The sequence below is a fragment of the Mixophyes fleayi genome, chromosome 7 (genome assembly GCF_038048845.1).
Source record: "Mixophyes fleayi isolate aMixFle1 chromosome 7, aMixFle1.hap1, whole genome shotgun sequence".
NCBI lineage: Eukaryota > Metazoa > Chordata > Amphibia > Anura > Limnodynastidae > Mixophyes > Mixophyes fleayi.
In genome coordinates this window covers 78,224,157-78,242,600 of record NC_134408.1, presented here as the reverse complement: position 1 = coordinate 78,242,600, position 18,444 = coordinate 78,224,157, and the positions used below count along the sequence as shown (strand labels likewise).

Below are 18,444 nucleotides of genomic sequence, written 5' to 3'. Positions count from 1 at the left end.
ACTAGAGGCAAAATGGCTGCTTCCATGAGGGAGAGCCCGCCAAACAAGAGGAGTGTCTTCCCTTAGAACAGCCTACCAAATACCCAATGGAGCATGCTTACACAGTTTTAGCTGCTGTCACTGTAGAAAGGAGAAATGGCAACTCCTTCGGGGTGCCCTGCAAGTCCCTGTGCACTCTCTGCAGCGCAGTCACCCTAGCAACATTCACTTCATATTGGAGTCATGTCACGCAGTCTTCCCCCTGCCAAGCGTACTCCATTACTGAAAGAAGTGCTTGTTGCTAGAGGGATGTCGGCAAACTACGTGGCTTGAGATGATCGGCTCATCCAGATTCACTCTCATACAACCGTCGTGTGTGAAAACACATAGCATCCTTCCAGCGGCTGCAACAGCATCAGGGGCGCGAGAAGCCGAAAAGCTGCACACCCCGATGCAGGGCTCCAGAATGAAAGTAGCCCACAGGATATTCGCTCTAGGAATGGGTCCCTCCAATGCACAAAAATGAATAAAAAGTAAAAAAAAAATAATTAATGAGTATAAAAAATGGTCAGCAGCCCAAAATAAAATGCCCTGCCTCCTAAGCACATTAACTAAAATGGAGGATGGTCCCAGATGGGAGGGGCATAGTAGAGAAGGAGTATACACTCAAATAGTTCTGTTTTAAAGTGCCTTTACTCCTAAGTCTGCCTACTATATCTCAATGTGTTGCAATGTCACTCAATTGCAGGAAAGAGACAGAAGCTATCCCATAGTAAAGGTTGCAAAAGAGTGAAGAGGATAATCTGTTTCCCAGTTCCCCACACTCGGTATGAACAACTCTGGAGATTGGAAAAGAATGTTCCAGCAAACAACGTATTATTTCTGGATTCCCTCATGGCTGATGTACGCCATCACCATAGCATTGCATGCCAGCATTTTTATGGTCATTTCTCGCAACAGAAGAAGTCATTTGAATAGAGTATTTAATACAACTCAATTCTAAGCACATTTATCTGGAAATGTTTGACTCCCATGGAGTCGACAAGCCCTGAAACACAGAATAGTGACAGCCCCTAAAGCCTGGTGTCATGTCCATTCCAAAAAAAGGGCAAGGAGCAACCCTACTTCAGGTATTCTACCCACAGGCCGCAAGAGTGACTGACGTGCCCGAAAGAGATGGTGTGACCTTTTCAATTTCAACATTAGCTCAATCTGGAAAGCCCTTATTAAAGCAGCAACACTCAGGGAGGGGTATTTAGAAGGAGTTGCAGTCTTTAAACAGATTTTTTGGAAGTGCCAAACTCCTAGATGGACCTTCTACACCCAGGAGTCAGTGTAGCCCAAGGATGCAAGAATATACATTACAAATCATGAATTCAACTAAAAATAAATAAAAAATGCCAAATCTATATAATGCAGAAGAATGTTTCCAAAGGACTCACCAGAGTCGTATCTTGCCATCTTTATGTCCTGTGGCTATGCAGTCTTCTGTAGGATGACATGTGACCACAGTGAATGTGTTCTTTGCGCCCTTTCTGTTTGTTGCACTTAGAAAGAAACTGAATGAAAGAACGAGATTTACCATTCTGTGTGTGCAAACTATTCTCCCACATAACTAACAGTAAAGGCTATATCTGTCTGGACCACAATTGCAACCAGTGGCATTTAACTTATGTATCAAACACTTATTTTCCTAGATTGAAAGCAGGACCTTTTTAGCTCTTTGCAATATCCAGTGCCGTTTTGTTACTGTGCCATAATTTTTTATCCAGACTCAAAATTAAAGTAACTGTACCAGCTATATGACAAATGATTAATGTGTGTCTTTAAAACAGACTGAATTTTAAGTTACTTTACTGTTACTAAATCTATTGTTAGTTTACAAATCAACAGAAATATGAGAACTTCCACATAATACACTACTAATGGTTTTACATTTTGTTGGGAGTACAGAAAAAGAAGACAGAAACTTTTTGACATCTCAGTGTATGAACATTGTCAAATTTGTAAAGAAAACAAAAACACCAGGAAGAAAAATCAACCAAGATATGGAATTACAGTAAAAAAAAAAAAAAAAAAAAAAAAAACCCTATACAGAGGAATTTAAGAGGTACCATCAATTTTTTCTAGTTAAAAAAAAACCCATCAGTATTTCAGACATCTTAGCTAGTTAGAAGTAAATTTTAATATAATTACAACTTTCATCTTGGGTTCTTTGATTGCAGTTAAGGAGAAAAATAAAAAAAAAGAAAAGAAAAGAAAAAATAACCGTGACATACAGTTTTAAAGAACGGCATATATTCTACTGTTAGATATTATGTTATTTAAACAGTCTTCTCTACAAGTTGAAATTATGGCTTTGACCACTTTTGCATGGATGGTAAGTGTCCGATGCAAACTATTAAGGAACAAACTTACCTAAAATGATTTTCATTTTTGAAGAAATAAACCAAGAGGCATAGTCCTTTCACCGTAGCAATATATTCACCCTTGAAAAAGTGAGTAATACATATCAGAACATTTATATTTTATAAAAAAAAACGTCAAGTGGGACCAAAATAAAACCCTCAACAAAAACCGTTCATATGGTGTAGCTTGCCATTTGTTCCATTTCACATTTTATCAACAGTAAGAGCAGCTGTTCGCACAGATTTTCATTCATAAGCGGTTTACTGAAAGCTCAATGTCTTTTTTGGTGTATGAAGAAAGACTTCCCTTGCTTATCACGCATTGGCATCCTTATGGTAAAAAATGCTTTTAAAAAACGTAAAAATAGAAAATCAAAGCCATAGATGCAAAATACACTGTCTGTAAATTGTCATTTGTTGCAGGCATTGACTAGACATGAACACAGCTTATAGTATTTTGACACGCCACACATTTGCCAGTGATCAAAGAACTCTAACTAGATCCATTCAATCTGCATTTACCATACAGTGGACACCACCACATACCACCGGAGAGGAAACATTAAAAATTTTGTAGTATTATATACATTAGGACTACAGTCACTTCTGAAGAGGCAAAAATAAAGTAAAAATCCTGCACATTTTTTCCCTCACCAAGACTTTGAAACTCATTGACTTCGGCACCATGAATTGCCAACAACGTCATCTATTTGGCCATATTAAGCTCGATATACTAGTTGCAGTGTCTTTCAATTGTATGGTGTGCATCAGTTATTAAAAAAAAAAAGAAAAAACAAAAAACAATTTTTCTAACCTCCATTAAACCCATTTATCCTTTTTTATTTGGGGAACATTAGGAACCTTGAGGTATAGAGAACGCTGGTGCTGGGAGAGGCACAAATTCTACACTGTAAAATGGTTTCAAATCAAACTGCCTCAGATTTTTTGTTTTTGAAACTAACAATGCCCATAAGATAGGACTGAAATAACAGGGGTGGATTTAACGGTAAGTATTATATAAAAAATAAATAAAAACAATTCCATTACACTGGCTCAAATGCCAGTGCCTATACCATTAAAAGAATCAAGTTTAGTACCACTAAACTACTGACGAAATATATAGGTCAGTTGGACGTCACAAACCCCTTGAAGAAAAGGCTGAATCTAGGGAATAAGATAGAGGGAGGCCAAACCCTGGATTTCAACAGAGGCCAATCATGGACCACTGTCCAGAGTCTGGACAGGTCTGGACTCCAGACCATCCTGAAAGAAGGGTAAAAGTCATGCCAGGTTCTACCAGAATAACTGGAACACACTCTTGGCCTTCTTAAGTACCAAAGGAAGATATAGGAGGGTGTGACTGGATCACTTATAAATAACACGGTATAAATTTATTTAAAGGAAATAGCGCAGGGCGCTTTTGCTATATAATTGCAAATGTACTTATTTTTGATATTGTGAGTGTTTTGGTTATATTTATTTCTCAGACCAGTTAAAGAAATGCATTTCTTGTTTAACCTTACTAGAGGAAATGCATTATTTCTGGATGTATATATCTGATACAATAAGCCTTTGTGGATGGAGATCTTGTGTATTGTGATGTGGGGAATTGGCTTGTTTAGGGTTTGTACCTTTCTTTGGGAATGTGTATTCTGCGACTGTCTGAAGAAAGGATTCATGTTAATTAGACCCATTAACTTGCTAGTAGATTTCCTGCCTCTGAAATAAGACGCAGGAAATCACAGCAAGGTTTTAGGATATCACAGTTAAGTATAAATATTGTTAGCTTTGCATTGCAGGTAAACCCATGTTTTGGTAAACAGGTTACATCCTGATTCTAAAAATAGCTCAGACCTTGAGGGGCTATCTTACCCAGCGAGGCTGTGTTCAAATGTGTATAAAAACAGCACTGTTTTCTATTAAAAGTTTTTTTTCTGATTTCATCTGACCTTAGCACTGGTACTTCCAATTAGTGTGACTGCAAATAAACATTACTTGCTTCAAAGACCTGCTTGAAAATATCTTTCCATGCTGAAAATCCTGTGACCTACAGATTAGACCCAAAATCTAATCCGTTCTCCGACTGTTTCTGAGGTTTGGACTCAGCTTTTACGGTACCACCACTCTGCCTGCTACCCTGCAGCGCTGGTCAGTTCGATAGGCCAGGGGGGTACTCCTCACCTCTTACTATGGATCCACAGCAACCCTGATCCATAGCAAGAGGTCAGGAGTACCAGCCCTGCACCTAACGGGCAAGGTTATGCATCGGTAAATGGTACAGGACTACGAGTCTCCTGGGTACTACAACCTTGCAGTCCAGCTGTGACAGAGCCAATTCCACAATTTTCTTCAATTCCATAGAGGAAGGGAAGCAGACGGTGCGTCTATTTTTTCTTCCAACAGACCCTGGTCCGCTGCCCTGGGCTCCTCTATCTCTAGGAGTTCTAAGGTCTGCTTCACTGCCAGGACAAAATCCTCAATGTCCTGGATCCTGTGAGAATCATCCAGATCCGTAACCTTTGGGGAGTCTGATTCGTAAAAGAGTTCCCCTTCCTATTCAGACGATCTCTCTGAATCAGAAACTGAAACAAGAGGATGACTTGCTCCTTGTCACTTTCTTTCGGACAGAGGTGGTCTTGGCGAGTCAAAAAATAAAAATAAATAAATCTGTCTTATGAAGCCACTTGTCACAACAAGAATACCCACGCTGTCAGCGAGAGCCTGTCGGCTCTTGCACACTTTACAAAGGCGGACTGTGTAAGCACAGTGGCTCAGTGGTTAGCACTTCTGCCTCACGGCACTGTGGTCATGAGTTCCTTTCCCAACCATGGCCCTATTTGTGTGGAGTTTGTATGTTCTCACCGTGATTGCGTGAGTTTCCTCCGGGTGCTCTGGTTTCCTCCCACACTCCAAAACATACTTGTAGATTAATTGGCTGCTATCAAATTGACCCGTGTGTGTGTGTGTGTGTGTGTGTGTGTGTGTGTGTGTGTGTGTGTGTGTGTGTGTGTGAATTTAGACTGTAAGCTCCAATGGGGCAGGGGACTGATGTGAGCGAGTTCTCTGTACAGCGCTGCGGAATTAGTGGCGCTATATAAATGATGATGATGATCGGGTCTCAGAGAGGCTGTAGACTATCCTCAGAAAGCAAATAAAAAAGGTATTAATAAAATAGAAAATAAAAGCTATAAACTTTGCTAGCATTAAAAAGTAAGCCCAAATCCTTAGGCACTTAATCTACACTGAGGAACTAGAGAGGAGGGGTCTGTAAGCATGTTACAATTAACAAGTTAATTAGTTAAGTACCAACTCCCACACTTTTCTCATACAAACCAAGGTTGCAGTGTCCCCCAGTTTGGATGAAAGATCAAAATAAAAACAGAGGACCTATATTTGTGGAAGAGTATAGTAGCCGAATAACTATTATCGGTTTTACAGTTTATGACTGCCTATTTTTTATTTTTTTAGATTTTTAACTACTGGCTTCAAAGTGGGTAAGGATTATTTTAAAGTAATCATAAAAATGTGTATGTCTATTGTTCCATAATTCCACACCTACATGGTCAACACCATACAATTAAGCTAGTCATGTTTAGTTGCACTTCAGGAACTGTATTCAGTAAAAAACAGTGTAATCATTTTAAATCAAACCCAGTTAAAAAAGGTTTTATTTAAACTGGCTCTGTCACCTACATATTAAACATACCTTTACATTTAGTGTTTTGTTTACAGTCCTATAGTCTATATTCACCCGTTTATAGGTCTGCAGGTAGGTACTCATTGTGAGCAGGCATTAATATTAAAGTGAAAATTTACATTCCATGCATTAAAATAGGAACTTTCGACCACAGGACAGCTCTCACCAACAACTAATCAAAATTTAATGTCACAAGCTGCATGTGCATTCCCATATCGTCTAATTCCATGATTTTACACTATTTGTCTATTCACAATAAGCAATGTAAGCTCCAAGTTCTTGTCACACGAGAAATGACGTTCTATGAACATTGTAAACAACACTTGCAAAGAGTATAAATTCTCATCTGACAGGAACTCTGCACGTTCACTATGAAAGCAAACAGACGTAGAGTTTATTATTGGTAAAATACAGTTTTAATAGCTAATGTTTAAAAGAATTGTATGCATGTTTAAATTAAAACTGTGCAATAAAAAAAAGAGGATTTATATACTTACGTTAAATCCATTTCTCTGATTCCGTCTGGGGGACACTGCTTTCCATGGGGTGTGAAGGGGGGGCATGGGAGTTGGCACCTAGCTAGTTAATTTCTAGCATTGCTGACAGACCCCTCCCCTCCACTATACATACCCCCGCCTCTTCCTCTTCAGGTAATTCAAAAAGCCCCAAGGAGAAAGGTCAATCAAGCAAGAGCATACAGAGGAAAGGCAGAAGGGAGGGATCGCAGTGTCCCCCAGATGGAATCAGAGAAACGGATTTAACGTAAGTATATAAATCCTCTTTTCTCTTTCATCCAGTCTGGAGGACACTGCTTACCATGGGGACGTTCTAAAGCAGCCCCCTAAGGATGGGACCGCTCTGAAAGATGCGAATACATTAAATTGATAGAATTTGGTAAATGTGTGGACAGAAGACCAGGTGGCTGCCCTGCAAAGCTGGTCAGCCAGAAGCCCCATTTCTTGCTGCCCACGACGCCCCTACCAATCTGGTGGAATGGACCGTAAGTCTCTCTGGCACAGGAAGGTTAGCTCTTATGCAAGCTTGCCTAATAGTTGCCGTAATCCATCTTGCAATGGACTGTTTAGAGCCTGGCCACCTCTTTTGTTAGAATCATATAGGACAAATCGGTTTGTCTAATCTGAGATGTTCTTTTGACATAAATACGGAGAGCCCTGACCACATCTAACTTTTTCATAGACTGCCGATCATAGTGAGAAGATGAAAAAACTGGAACTACAATTTCCTGGTTCAAATGGAAAGAGGATACCACTTTTGGAACAAAGGAGGGGAGTGTTCTCAGAACCGCTCTGTCCTCATGAAAAAACAGATATGGCTCCCGGCAAGACAGAGCTCCCAATTCCGATACCCTACGTGCCGATGCAATTGCTAAAAGAAAAACAACCTTCCAGGTCAAACACCTAAAATCTGCCTCAGGTAAAGGTTCAAAGGTAGGCCCTTTAAGCATGTCCAGTACCAGGTTAAGATCCCATGGTGCTGTAGGTGGAACATAGGGAGGTTGAATATGTAAGACTCCCTGAAGAAAAGTCTTGATATCTGGCAAATCCGCTAATTTCCGATGAAAAAAGACTGACAGAGCCGATACCTGAACCTTTAGAGAACCTAAACGAAGACTTGTTTCCAGCCCATGCTGAAGAAAAGCCAATAAGCGAGGGAGACGGAAGGAAGAAGTGTGATATGACCTATTTTCACACCATCTGATATAGGTTCTCCAAATCCGTCGATAGATGCGAGACTAAACTGGTTTTCGAGCTTGCATTATAGGGTTAACTACACTAGAGGAAAAACCCCTAGCCCTCCAGAGGCTGGCTTCAACCTCCATGCCATTAAACGGAGCTGAGGAAAATTCTGGTGACTGAAGGGAACTTGAAGAAGGAGATCGTCTCGTGGCAGAAGACAAAATCCTTATCTTATCGGAAGACCCCCTTGCCTTACTCGTCTGAGCATGCGAAGAAGCATGGGAACCGGAGGAACCAGGTATCCCAACCTGAGCTCCCATGACATCCTCATTTCGTTCACTGCCACCGCTAAGGGATCTCTTGCCTTTGCTAAAAACCTGTGAACCTTCTTGTTGTGTCTGGAGGCCCCGAGATCTATATCCGGAAGACCACACCTCTGAACTAGAGACTGAAATACATCCGGATGGAGTGACCACTCCCCCGGCATCATTTGATTTCGACTTAGGTAGTCGGCCTCCTAACCCCTTTATATTAGAATGAATACTGCCGAAATTGCCGGAACCTATTGTTCTGTCCAAGAAAAAATCTGAGCTGCAATTTTCATTGCGGCTGCCCTCCTGGTTCTTCCCTGCCTGTTGACATATGCCACAGCCGTTTGTCGGACTGAATTCTAACAGGGTGGCCCTATAGGAGGGACTAGGCCCCCCGAAGGGCTAAAGGAGTTGCCTACAACTGTAACACATTTATTGGTAAGGCTGATTCCTGGACCGACCAAGGTCCCTGGAGCCAGAGGAGCAAGATTACCATCCCCCAACCTCTCTGGTAATGGGAGGACCCCACTGTGAATCTTAGGCTGCAAATGACTCTTTGCAAAAGAAGAGAGGCGACACAGACTTGTATTGCCTGACTTCCTGAACGCCCTCGGGGTAGAGGTGTAACATAAAAACAATGTGGTACCGGACCCAGCAGGTCTAACATGTACCCCCCCCTGCTATAATACCCCGAATCCAAGTGCCTTGGGATGACGCTGCCCACTGTTCCCGAACAGAGACAGACATTTCCCCCCACGGCGCCACCTCTAGCAGAGTAGAGTGGTCATCAGGACGCAGGCTTCTCCTGTGTCCTAGAGGCCTGGTGCCTAGCCGCAAACGAGGATCTACCCCTACTGAGGAGCCTCGAACATTTGGCTGTCTACCTCTAAATGACTGTCCTCTAGGCCAGGAGTTCCCTCTAAGGGCTGACGAAAGAAGCTGACCCGAGAAGTCCTGCCCCTACCTGAGAATACCGGCAAAGAAGTGCTTTTGCCCCGTTGCCTGGGAAATCATAGTATCCAATTCCGGCCCGAACAAACCTGCTGCTGAAAAAGGAATGGATTCAACGGGCTTCTTTGATTCCGAATCTCCTTCCCAGGATTTCAGCCATAACGTTCTTCTTGCTGAAATAGATGCAGCCTGAATAGAGCACACAGACGCTGAGCCGCCTCATAAAAGGAACCCCAATGCCTCTTTCAGATGCAAAGCCAGGGGAAGTAACTCCGAGTCCTGTAAGGCCTCTGCCAGGCGGTCTGCTCATGTTTCCAAGGCTCTAGCAACCCAAGCTGTAGCAAATGTGGGTCTAAAGGAAGAACCCGCAGCCACAAATATAGATTTTAGCTGGGATTCCACTCTGCGATCATTGGCATCCTGCAGAGTTGCCGAACCTGGGACTGGTAGTAAAGTGTCTGGCCAAACGGGCTACTGGAATATCTTCCTTAGAAATACTCTCCCAGGGGCCACATCTTCCTCCTGTAATGGATATAGGGAAGAGAACATTTTGGGAACAGAGAACCTTCTATCAGGCTGTTTCTAGGCTCCCTCTGCAATATCTCTGAGTTCTACAGAAGGGGGAAAACGAATAGCCTTCCTTTTGGCCTTCCTAAAGAGACTTCTGTCTCTAGGAGTAGGATCCTCCGGTTCAGGGAGGTCCAACGCCTCTCACCGCTAAAACCAAATCATTAACAAAATGGCTTTTAGGGTCTTCTTCCTGCACCAAAGGTTGCCCCTGGTCAGGATCAGAATATACTTCCCCCTCCGTGTCTGAAAGGACCATAAGGATATTAGTGGGTCTAGGCCTCTTCCTCTTAGCAGGCGGGATGTTTGGGGATTCAAGTAACTGGTTTAGTTTATTCAAACCCTTAATAAAAGCTGCGGACCATGCCGGCTCTGTGGGAACAGGTGCCTGGTCTGTAAGCAATGAGGAAGGTCCTGGCATAGACTCTTCAAAAGAACCTGTGGCAGCAGGAAGGCCCAAAGGTGTACTAGCACTATTAGCCACCGCGGCTGCCACAGTAGACATCAGCTGATTGGACTGTGACACCATCTGTGCTAAAGAGGAAACCGACTGTGTCAGAGAGGCCACCCAGGCCGGTTACTCCATCAGTGGGGCTGCAACAAGCTGGGATTGCGTAGGGGGGCCCCCTGCTTCGCAGACAGAACATAGAGCAAACGGGTCCCTCTACCCACAACGGGTCCCTCTGCCCATTTTGCATTACATTTTAAACAAGTGAAACACTTTACTTTAGGGCCCTTTCCTTTATCGGTCATTTTACAAAGGAAGGCACACCAAACATACAGACTTAAATTTAGCTGTTAGAGAGCGAGAGACAGCATAGAAAATAATATGAAAAAGAAAAAAGAACAGGCATAAAAGTTATACTTGTAAATTATTAAACCAAAATAAAATAACCTGGCAAGTGGGAGAACTATAATATAATTTCCACTAGCCCACTTTGCAGTCAGCAATACAATAATATATGTTTAAATAAATCAGATACTTAGCCCAAACAGGGGAGAAGTCCAATAGCAGTGCCTGGCGCCTGCTCCCTCTGATCTGTGTCCTTTCCAGGACTTATATTTGGCGCCAAAAAGGCTGGGCTAATCCAACTTTCCACGGAGAGCAGGGGAGCTCTATATCATAGCTCCCCCCCCCCCCCTCTGATAATGCTGTCTCTCTAAAGTGCTTTTTCTGCCCCATTAGCAGGGAGGAGAAGAAAACAAATAGTATATGGCAGAGTAGTGGAGACCTCAATTGAGGTCTCCGCAGCGGATTTTCACCCCGATGCCCCTTCCTATGTATGAGGGGGGATCTTGGTATGGCCTCCTTCCGTTTCCTCTCCTCCGCGGCTATACTTTTTGAAATGGCCGCCGGCATTCTTTTCATTCCGATAACCGGCCCTCCATGCCTAAAGGCAGGGCCGGTTATCGGTGAGGCCCCAAGAGTGACAGCGGTCCGGAGAGACCGCTAGTCACTCTGTATTCAAGCACCCTAATTTGCTCTGCCAGTGAGAACCTCTGGCTCTCAGCTGACAGAGCAGTGCCTGCGCTGCTGTTCTGTGAGTGTGCTCTCTATAATAGAACACACTCCCAGGTCTGCCCAAGATATTCTCCTACAAAATAAACAAGAAAATAAAATAAAATCTACCAGCAACTAAAACAGTGCCTAACTCCATGGGCACCTAGAAAAAAAAATGAGGAGGAAGAGGAAGAGGCGGGGGTATGTAGAGGGGAGGGGTCTGTCAGCAATGCTAGAAATTAACTAGCTAGGTGCCAACTCCCATGCTCCCCTTCACACCCCATGGTAAGCAGTGTCCCCCAGACTGGATGAAAGAGAAAGAAGATTTTTACTCACCGTAAAATCCATTTCTCTGACTCCATTGAGGGACGCTGCGAGACAATGGGGTATAGTAGTGGGTCTAGGAGTCCTTGGCACTTATTTACTTGTTTGATCTTCACTCTCCTCCCTTAGTATGCCCCTCCTCTCCTGTAGCTTCCTCAGTTTTGACTAACCAAGCGTTCGAGGAAAGGGAGACACCCATTCGGCTTAAACAATTAAACTTTACACACACAGAACTATATACAGAGCAAGGGAGGGTGCGCAGTGTCCCCCAATGGATTTTACGGCAAGTAAAAATCTTTTCTCTTTCCTACCATTGGGGGACACTGCGAGACATGGGGATATACCAAAGCTTCCTCAAGGGAGGGATTGTTCTGGAACTGCTGTGCGCAGAATCCTGCAGCCAAAGATTGCATCGGCCGATGCGAAGCTGTGCAATCTATAGAATTGAGTGAAGGTGTGGACGGATGACCACGTTGCTGCCCTGCACAACTGTTCCGCCAACGACCTGTGACGCACCGCCCGGAGGTGCCTACCGCCCTAGTAGAATGCGCTTTTAATCTGACCGGGACAGGCTGCTTGGCCCTAATGTAGGATGCCCGAATTGTGGAGATAACCCAGCGGGCAAACGACTGTTTTGACGCTGCGCCCCAGAGGACAAAGAAATCCTTGGTCTTCCTAATGGAGGCCGTGCGATCCACGTAATACTGTAACGCTCGGACTACATCTAATAAGTGTAAGCATTCCGCTGGAGAGGAATGTGAGGGACGAAAGGCCGGAAGCACAATTTCCTGGTTTAAGTGAAATCTGGATACCACCTTTGGAACAAATGAGTTTGGTGCGTAGTACCGCTCTGTCTGAATGAAAGATCAGGAAAGGAGGGTTGCAGCAAAGCGCTCCCAGTTCCAACACTCTGCGAGCTGAAGCTATAGCTAACAGGAACGCTGTCTTCCAAGTGAGGTGACGTAAGTCCACCGACTCTAAAAGTTCGAACAGCGGTCTGGTGAGTGCATTGAGCACTATATTGAGGTTCTAGGGCTCCACTGGGCGACGGTAGGGGGGTTGCACGTGGAGAACCCCATGCAGGAACGTCTGTAGGTCTCTACAAGCTGCTAGTTTTTCGCTGGAAATATACCGAAAGAGCAGACACCTGGACCTTGAGATCCTAGGCGAAGTCCTTTTCTAGGCCGGCGTGCAAAAGGGCCAACAGTTGGGGCAGTTTAAATTTATATGTGTGGAGTCCCTTGGACTCGCACCAATGTATGTATGTCTTCCAGACTCTGTGATATATTGCCGAAGACAAAATCCTTCTGGCCTTGATGAGGGCAGAAATAACCTTTTGTGAGAACCCCTTTGACTCAAGGATTAGGGTCTCAACAGCCATGCCGTCAAAGCTAGGCAATCTAAAGCATGGCAAAGAAGTGGTCCCTGAACTAGAAGGTCTGACCGCATGGGTAGCCGGAATGGAGCGGCTGCTGCCAGTCCCAGAAGATCTGAAAACCAAGCCCTGCGGGGCCAATGGGGGGCTATTACGATTACAGGGACCCGTTTGCTTTTTAACTTCTTTAGCTCCCGTGGTAGCATGGGAATCGGAGGGAACAGGTACACCATCCGGAAGCGCCATGGAACCGTCATGGCGTCCTGAACTTCGTATGCGGGTCCCGCGCCTTTGAACCGGGAGCTGATGGTTTAGTTTGATCTCCGCAATGCCCCAGCGTTCCACCAGGAGGACAAATACTTGTCTGTTTAGAGACCATTCTCCTGGATGATATGTCTGCTGAGAAAATCGGCTTCCCAGTTTTCTACTCCTGGTATTTAAATGGCCGATATCCTGGGGACATAATGCTCCGCCCATGTCATTATTTGAAACGTCTCTCATGGCTGCTGCGCTGCGTGTGCCGCCCTGGTGCTTTATGTAGGCCACTGTCGTGGTGTTGTCAGATTGGACCTGCAGAGGCTTTCCTGCTAGGAATCTCTGAGCTCTCGTTAGTGTCATGTATACTGCTCTGAGCTCCAGGATGTTTATTGGGAGCATGGCCTCCTGGGGGGGACCAGAGACCCTGAAGTCTCAGGGATCCTGTTACACCCCCCTCCCTGACAGACTTGCGTCCATTGTGACCAAGGTCCATGACCAGGTTTGAAGGGACTGTCCTATTTGCAGGTTGTACTTGGATACCCACCAGGCTAGGGAAACCCTCGTCTGTGTTGACAGGCAGATGATCTGCCTGTTCAAATGACTCTGGGAACCTGACCACTTCTGAAGAATCTCCCTCTGGAGTGGCCGTGAATGGAACTGTGCGAAGGGAACTGCTTCTTACACGGAAACTATTGTCCCCAGGAGCTTCATGCAACTGAGGGACACATTTTTCCTTGTTAGCAGGTATCTGGCCCTGCTGCGAAGAGAGGACCTTGTCCTCCGGTAGATACACTCTTTGGGTCTGTGTGTTGAAGACGAGGCCCAAGAAATGCATCTGCTGTGCCGGAATAAGCGATGACTTGGGTACATTCAGCACCCAGCCGTGAGACTCTAGAAATTGCATTGTGAGTTTTATGTGTCGAGTTAGGAGCGATGCTGACGGAGCCGTCAAGAGAAAGTCGTCCAGATAGGGAACTATTATTGCCTTGTGACGTAGGAGACCCACCATGATCGCCATGATCTTGGTGAAAACTCGGGGTTCGGTAGCTAAGCCGAAGGGAAGGGCCCTGAACTGAAAGTGTGAATTTCCCACCGCAAAGCAGAGCAGACCCTGGTGTCCCCTCCATATTGGGACATGCAAGTAGGCATCCTAGGATCTTCCCCTGTTCTACTCTGGCTATAACTGAACGAAGAGACTCCATTTGGAACTTCTGAATCTTTAACGGCTTGTTTAGCAACTGCAGATTTAAGATTGGCCGTAAAGTGGTGTCCGGCTTTGGTACGAGGAAGAGGATGTAGTAAAACCCCCCTCCCTCTCTCCTGCTGGGGAACGTGCGCTATTACCTCTGCTGGATGGCTGCTGGATACCCCCTTGTATCCAAGTGCCCCTGGTGGATGACCACCACTGACTCCTAAAAAAAAGAAGGAGGCATGCCCCCACAGTGCTCTCCCCGGGGGAGGGGGACTGTCAAGCTGAGGGTTTATCCGCTGGTCGCGATGATCCTCACCTAGTGGCACCACTGCCTTTGCTAATGTTCCCCTCTGCTCTGGCCTACCTCTATTAAATGAAGGTAGTGGACATGTCTCTTGGCGCGGCACCCCGAACTCAGGCAAAAGTCCGAAAGAAACGAAACCTACCCTGTCGGGCCTATTTGAAACGGTGGGAAGGGAGGTGCTTTTGCCTCCCGTAGCTACCTGCATCACCCTTTCCAGCTCTGAGCCGAATAGGGTAACGCCGTCAAACGGTAAACCCTCTAACGCTCTCTTTGAATCAGCATTGGCTGTCCATGAACGTAACCATAGGCTACGACGGGCTGCAATAATGAGCGCCGAAGACCTAGCATTGATCGAGACGGCATCCATGGCTGCCTGCCCTACATACTCAGCAGTCTCCTGTATGTGTTCTGCTAAAGTGAGGTGCTCCGAACGAGGAGTATTGTCCTGGCATCCTCTCACTATTTTTTCCGCCCACATCTGAATAGCTTTGTTCGCCCAAGCCACGGCCATATTAGGTCTAAATAAACTACCTGCCGCAGTATATGCTGAGCGGAGGGCTAAATCACATTTTTGATCCGTGGGGTCCCTAAGGGATATTCTCTTCTGAATGGGAATTACCGAGGATGAGGACAGGCGAGCAACCTGGGTGTCTACCCTAGGTAAAGCCTCCCACTTAATAGTATACTCTGACAGAAGGTGATAAAGGGATTTAAACTTGCCTGGCATCATAAATTGCCTATTTGCTCTTTGCCAACTCTCAGCTAAAATTTCCATCATCTCTGGGGACTGTGGAAAAGCGACCAATTGTGTCTTAGACTTCTTAAATAACGAGAACCCTGAAGGCACCATGGGCTCGGGTTCCACAAAGCCTAATGTATGCCTGATGCCTAAGATGAGGCTAGCTACGCTATGGGCCGAAGTAGAATCCCCGCTATGAAGGGTTTCTTCCTTTGGATACAAATCTAACTCCCCTTCCACTGCTAAGGAGTGATCCGACTCCTGATCTCGGTCTAGAACCGAATCAGTGATAATCCTCTTGCCCTTGTGGGTTGCGGCTAGTAAACTATCCTCCCTGTGGGCATGTTCGGCTTGCGATGAGGCTGTGCCTTCACCAGCCTGACTGTGTGAAAGGGTGATGGAAATAGAGTGTTCACGTACCTCCGTGGACCACATCATGACCATAGTGAGTTCCGCCAAGGCCGTTGTTAGGGATCTAATCCAGATTGGTTCCTCCAGAGCCGCAGACGCCTGAGCTGGGTTGCGTTGCTCCTGGGTATCAGCGCTACAAGCTGTGCAAAGAGCATTCCGGTCCGTCTGTTCAATAGATAATTTACACTTACACTTGACACAGGTATACTATTTCACAGCAGCACCAGAGGGGCCTTTGTTGTTTGATGTCCCCTTCTCAGCCATAGCTTTAAAATAAATATTAAGGTACAGTAAGGTCTGAGTTGTAAAGACTTACAATGTCAGCTTACAATGCTAAACAATACCTTGTAAATACACCTATCCCCAGACACTGAACGATAGTCCTGCTAGTGTAAAACCTCTAGAAAAGCAATGCACCTAATCGATAGTAAATACAGTAAAAAGCCTTAACGATACCAGCAGAGGAGAGGCAGAGCAGAGGAGCAGCGTGTAGCATGGTGATCACAATGAAAGATGGCTGCTTCCGGATCAGGAAGTTGGAGGGACGTCCTTGTTAGAGCCCTCCCTCAAGATGGCTGCTCTCCTGAATTGCTGGCTTCTTTTTTCTGCCACCGCATGTGTCTGCAGTTCTTTTCAATGGCCACCGTCCTTGCCAGAAAATTGAGCAGAGCCTGAACGGAAGTCCCGCCTTCACTACCTCCGGTAATATGGCCGCCTGCAGGAACCGCCGATCAGCGCTGAACTCAATGGCTTTCGGCTCTCTATACACACTAGTAATAAACTGCCCGGGCTGCTTGTGTTAAACGGCCGTGGATTGCCTCGTAACGAGCACGATCGCTGCGCTGTGCCCCCGCTGCTCGTTCTCGAAGGGAGGGGGGGCATGCCGGCAAGTCCATTGGAAGGAGAGGAGAGGCTGCTGCAGCTTCACTCTCCCCAACTAGCAACTGTTACGCTGTGCTGAACTAAGCTGCTGCCTCTATGGCAGACTTACACTATGTCCCCCTGTTGCTCGTTAGTCTAGGGCCAGGGTAGGCAACCTGCGGCTCTCCATGTGTTTTGAAACTACAAGTCCCAGCATGCTTTGCCAGTAGATAACCAGCAGATAGGTGGCAAGGGATGCTGGGATTTGTAGTTTCACAACACCTGGAGAGCCGCAGGTTGCCTACCCCTGGTCTAGGGGATGGACAGGCAGCCTTCATAGGTGCTAGGTAACAGAGTCTAAGCTACTGCTTACCTGCCCTGGGACCTCAGAGTGAGCAGAGCTGTTGTCTTACCCCTGAGCGGCACCTAAAAGGGAGAGTAAAATAAAAACATGAAACAAGCTATAATTAATTCAAGTATAGGCAGGAGCCTATACATAAAGTGACCTATCTCCTAGGCACTTAAGATAAACTGAGGAAGCTAAAGGATAGGAGGGGCATAATAAGGGAGGAGAGTGAAGATCAAACAAGTAGATAAGTGCCAAGGACTCCTGAGCCCACTACTATACCCCAATGTCTCACAGTGTCCCCCAATGTCTTGGTGTCGGTAGGAAAGAGAAATTAGGCTTTCAAGCTGGCTGCAATGTAGCTTTTTTCAAAGCAGATTGAGTGCACTCTGAATGTGCCACTCAGAATTGTAAGGAGACAAAATCAGCAGTACAATTTTAGAAAACTCACATCTCTTCCAACTGCTGTACACTTTGGTGATTGGCTTATATCTTCAAATATTAGTGCCATTTCTTTGGCTTCGGATTCTTGTTCTGTTGACTTTGGTAGCTTTACAGAAAGTAGCTGAAAATTTTCTAAAAACAAAAGATTTTGAAATGCACATTATAAACAATGTTGATACAATAATTAGACATCATGCACTGCTCAAAACAGTATGTAAGAGTTTAAGAAAAAACGTAACACTGATAATGTTATGAACATGAAAAAGTTAAACACACTAAGCAAATCCATGCTACAGTGTGTGTGATTCTGAGTATCTCTGGTAACAATGATGAACAGAAGCACGCAGATGTCACTGAAGCAAGATCCTCCTCCACTACAGCCTAGCAGGAAGGAAAATCCCTTTTAGACTGCGGTGATTCGGAAGGATTCATTGAATTGGTAATTATGGTTTTCGGATTTGGGCAAATGCTCCATTTTACAGCAAGTAGAGCTTGCTTACCTCAACTACTAAAAGCAGAGTCATGAGAAAACCAGACAAAAGAACAGACTGACATTAGGGTGACAACTTTTTTACAAACAGTGCAAAACTAATTTGAAAATGACACCACACCCTCAACATTTTTTCCCCATCGAGAATTCAAAAACCATGGGAGGAGACGCACCTGATGCTTCATAATTATTTTGAGGTGTGATAATATACACAGAGTCCTGCTTGATAGTGGTATAAAAGCCAAACATTTTGGATCCTATTAGAAAAGTCTGAAAATACAAAAAAGTATCATTAGTCAGTTGTATATTGCACATACTGTGGGAACAGCGTTTATCCGTATGTATATCAAACTAGTTACAGTTGAAGATAAAATATACCTTTATTAGTATACCATCCATGAAGTCCCATAATTTAACAGTGCCATCCAATGAGCAAGAGTAGAGCTGTGAAATAAGAAGCATTTGAATTAATCATACTATTTATTTATAAATCATTACATTTAACAAGAATGTATAAATGAAATGAATTTATTCTAGTACATATCAATTATAGCCCAAAATAATCAAATTTTCTCAATTCAGGAACAAC

The 18,444-nt window shown here is 44.7% G+C and overlaps 1 protein-coding gene across 2 annotated transcripts in view; it reads right to left on the bottom strand.

Moving 5' to 3' along the window:
• Positions 1-18,444, bottom strand: part of WDR75 (WD repeat domain 75) — a 123,333-nt gene that overhangs the window by 91,326 nt on the left and 13,563 nt on the right. For both annotated transcript variants that reach the window (XM_075180016.1, XM_075180017.1), the window contains 5 exons: positions 18,234-18,299; positions 18,029-18,125; positions 17,373-17,497; positions 2,398-2,468; positions 1,422-1,538 (listed from right to left, as the gene is read on the bottom strand). In XM_075180016.1, the coding sequence (XP_075036117.1) occupies positions 1,422-1,538; positions 2,398-2,468; positions 17,373-17,497; positions 18,029-18,125; positions 18,234-18,299 (476 nt within the window). The remainder of the gene's footprint in view (positions 1-1,421; positions 1,539-2,397; positions 2,469-17,372; positions 17,498-18,028; positions 18,126-18,233; positions 18,300-18,444) is intronic.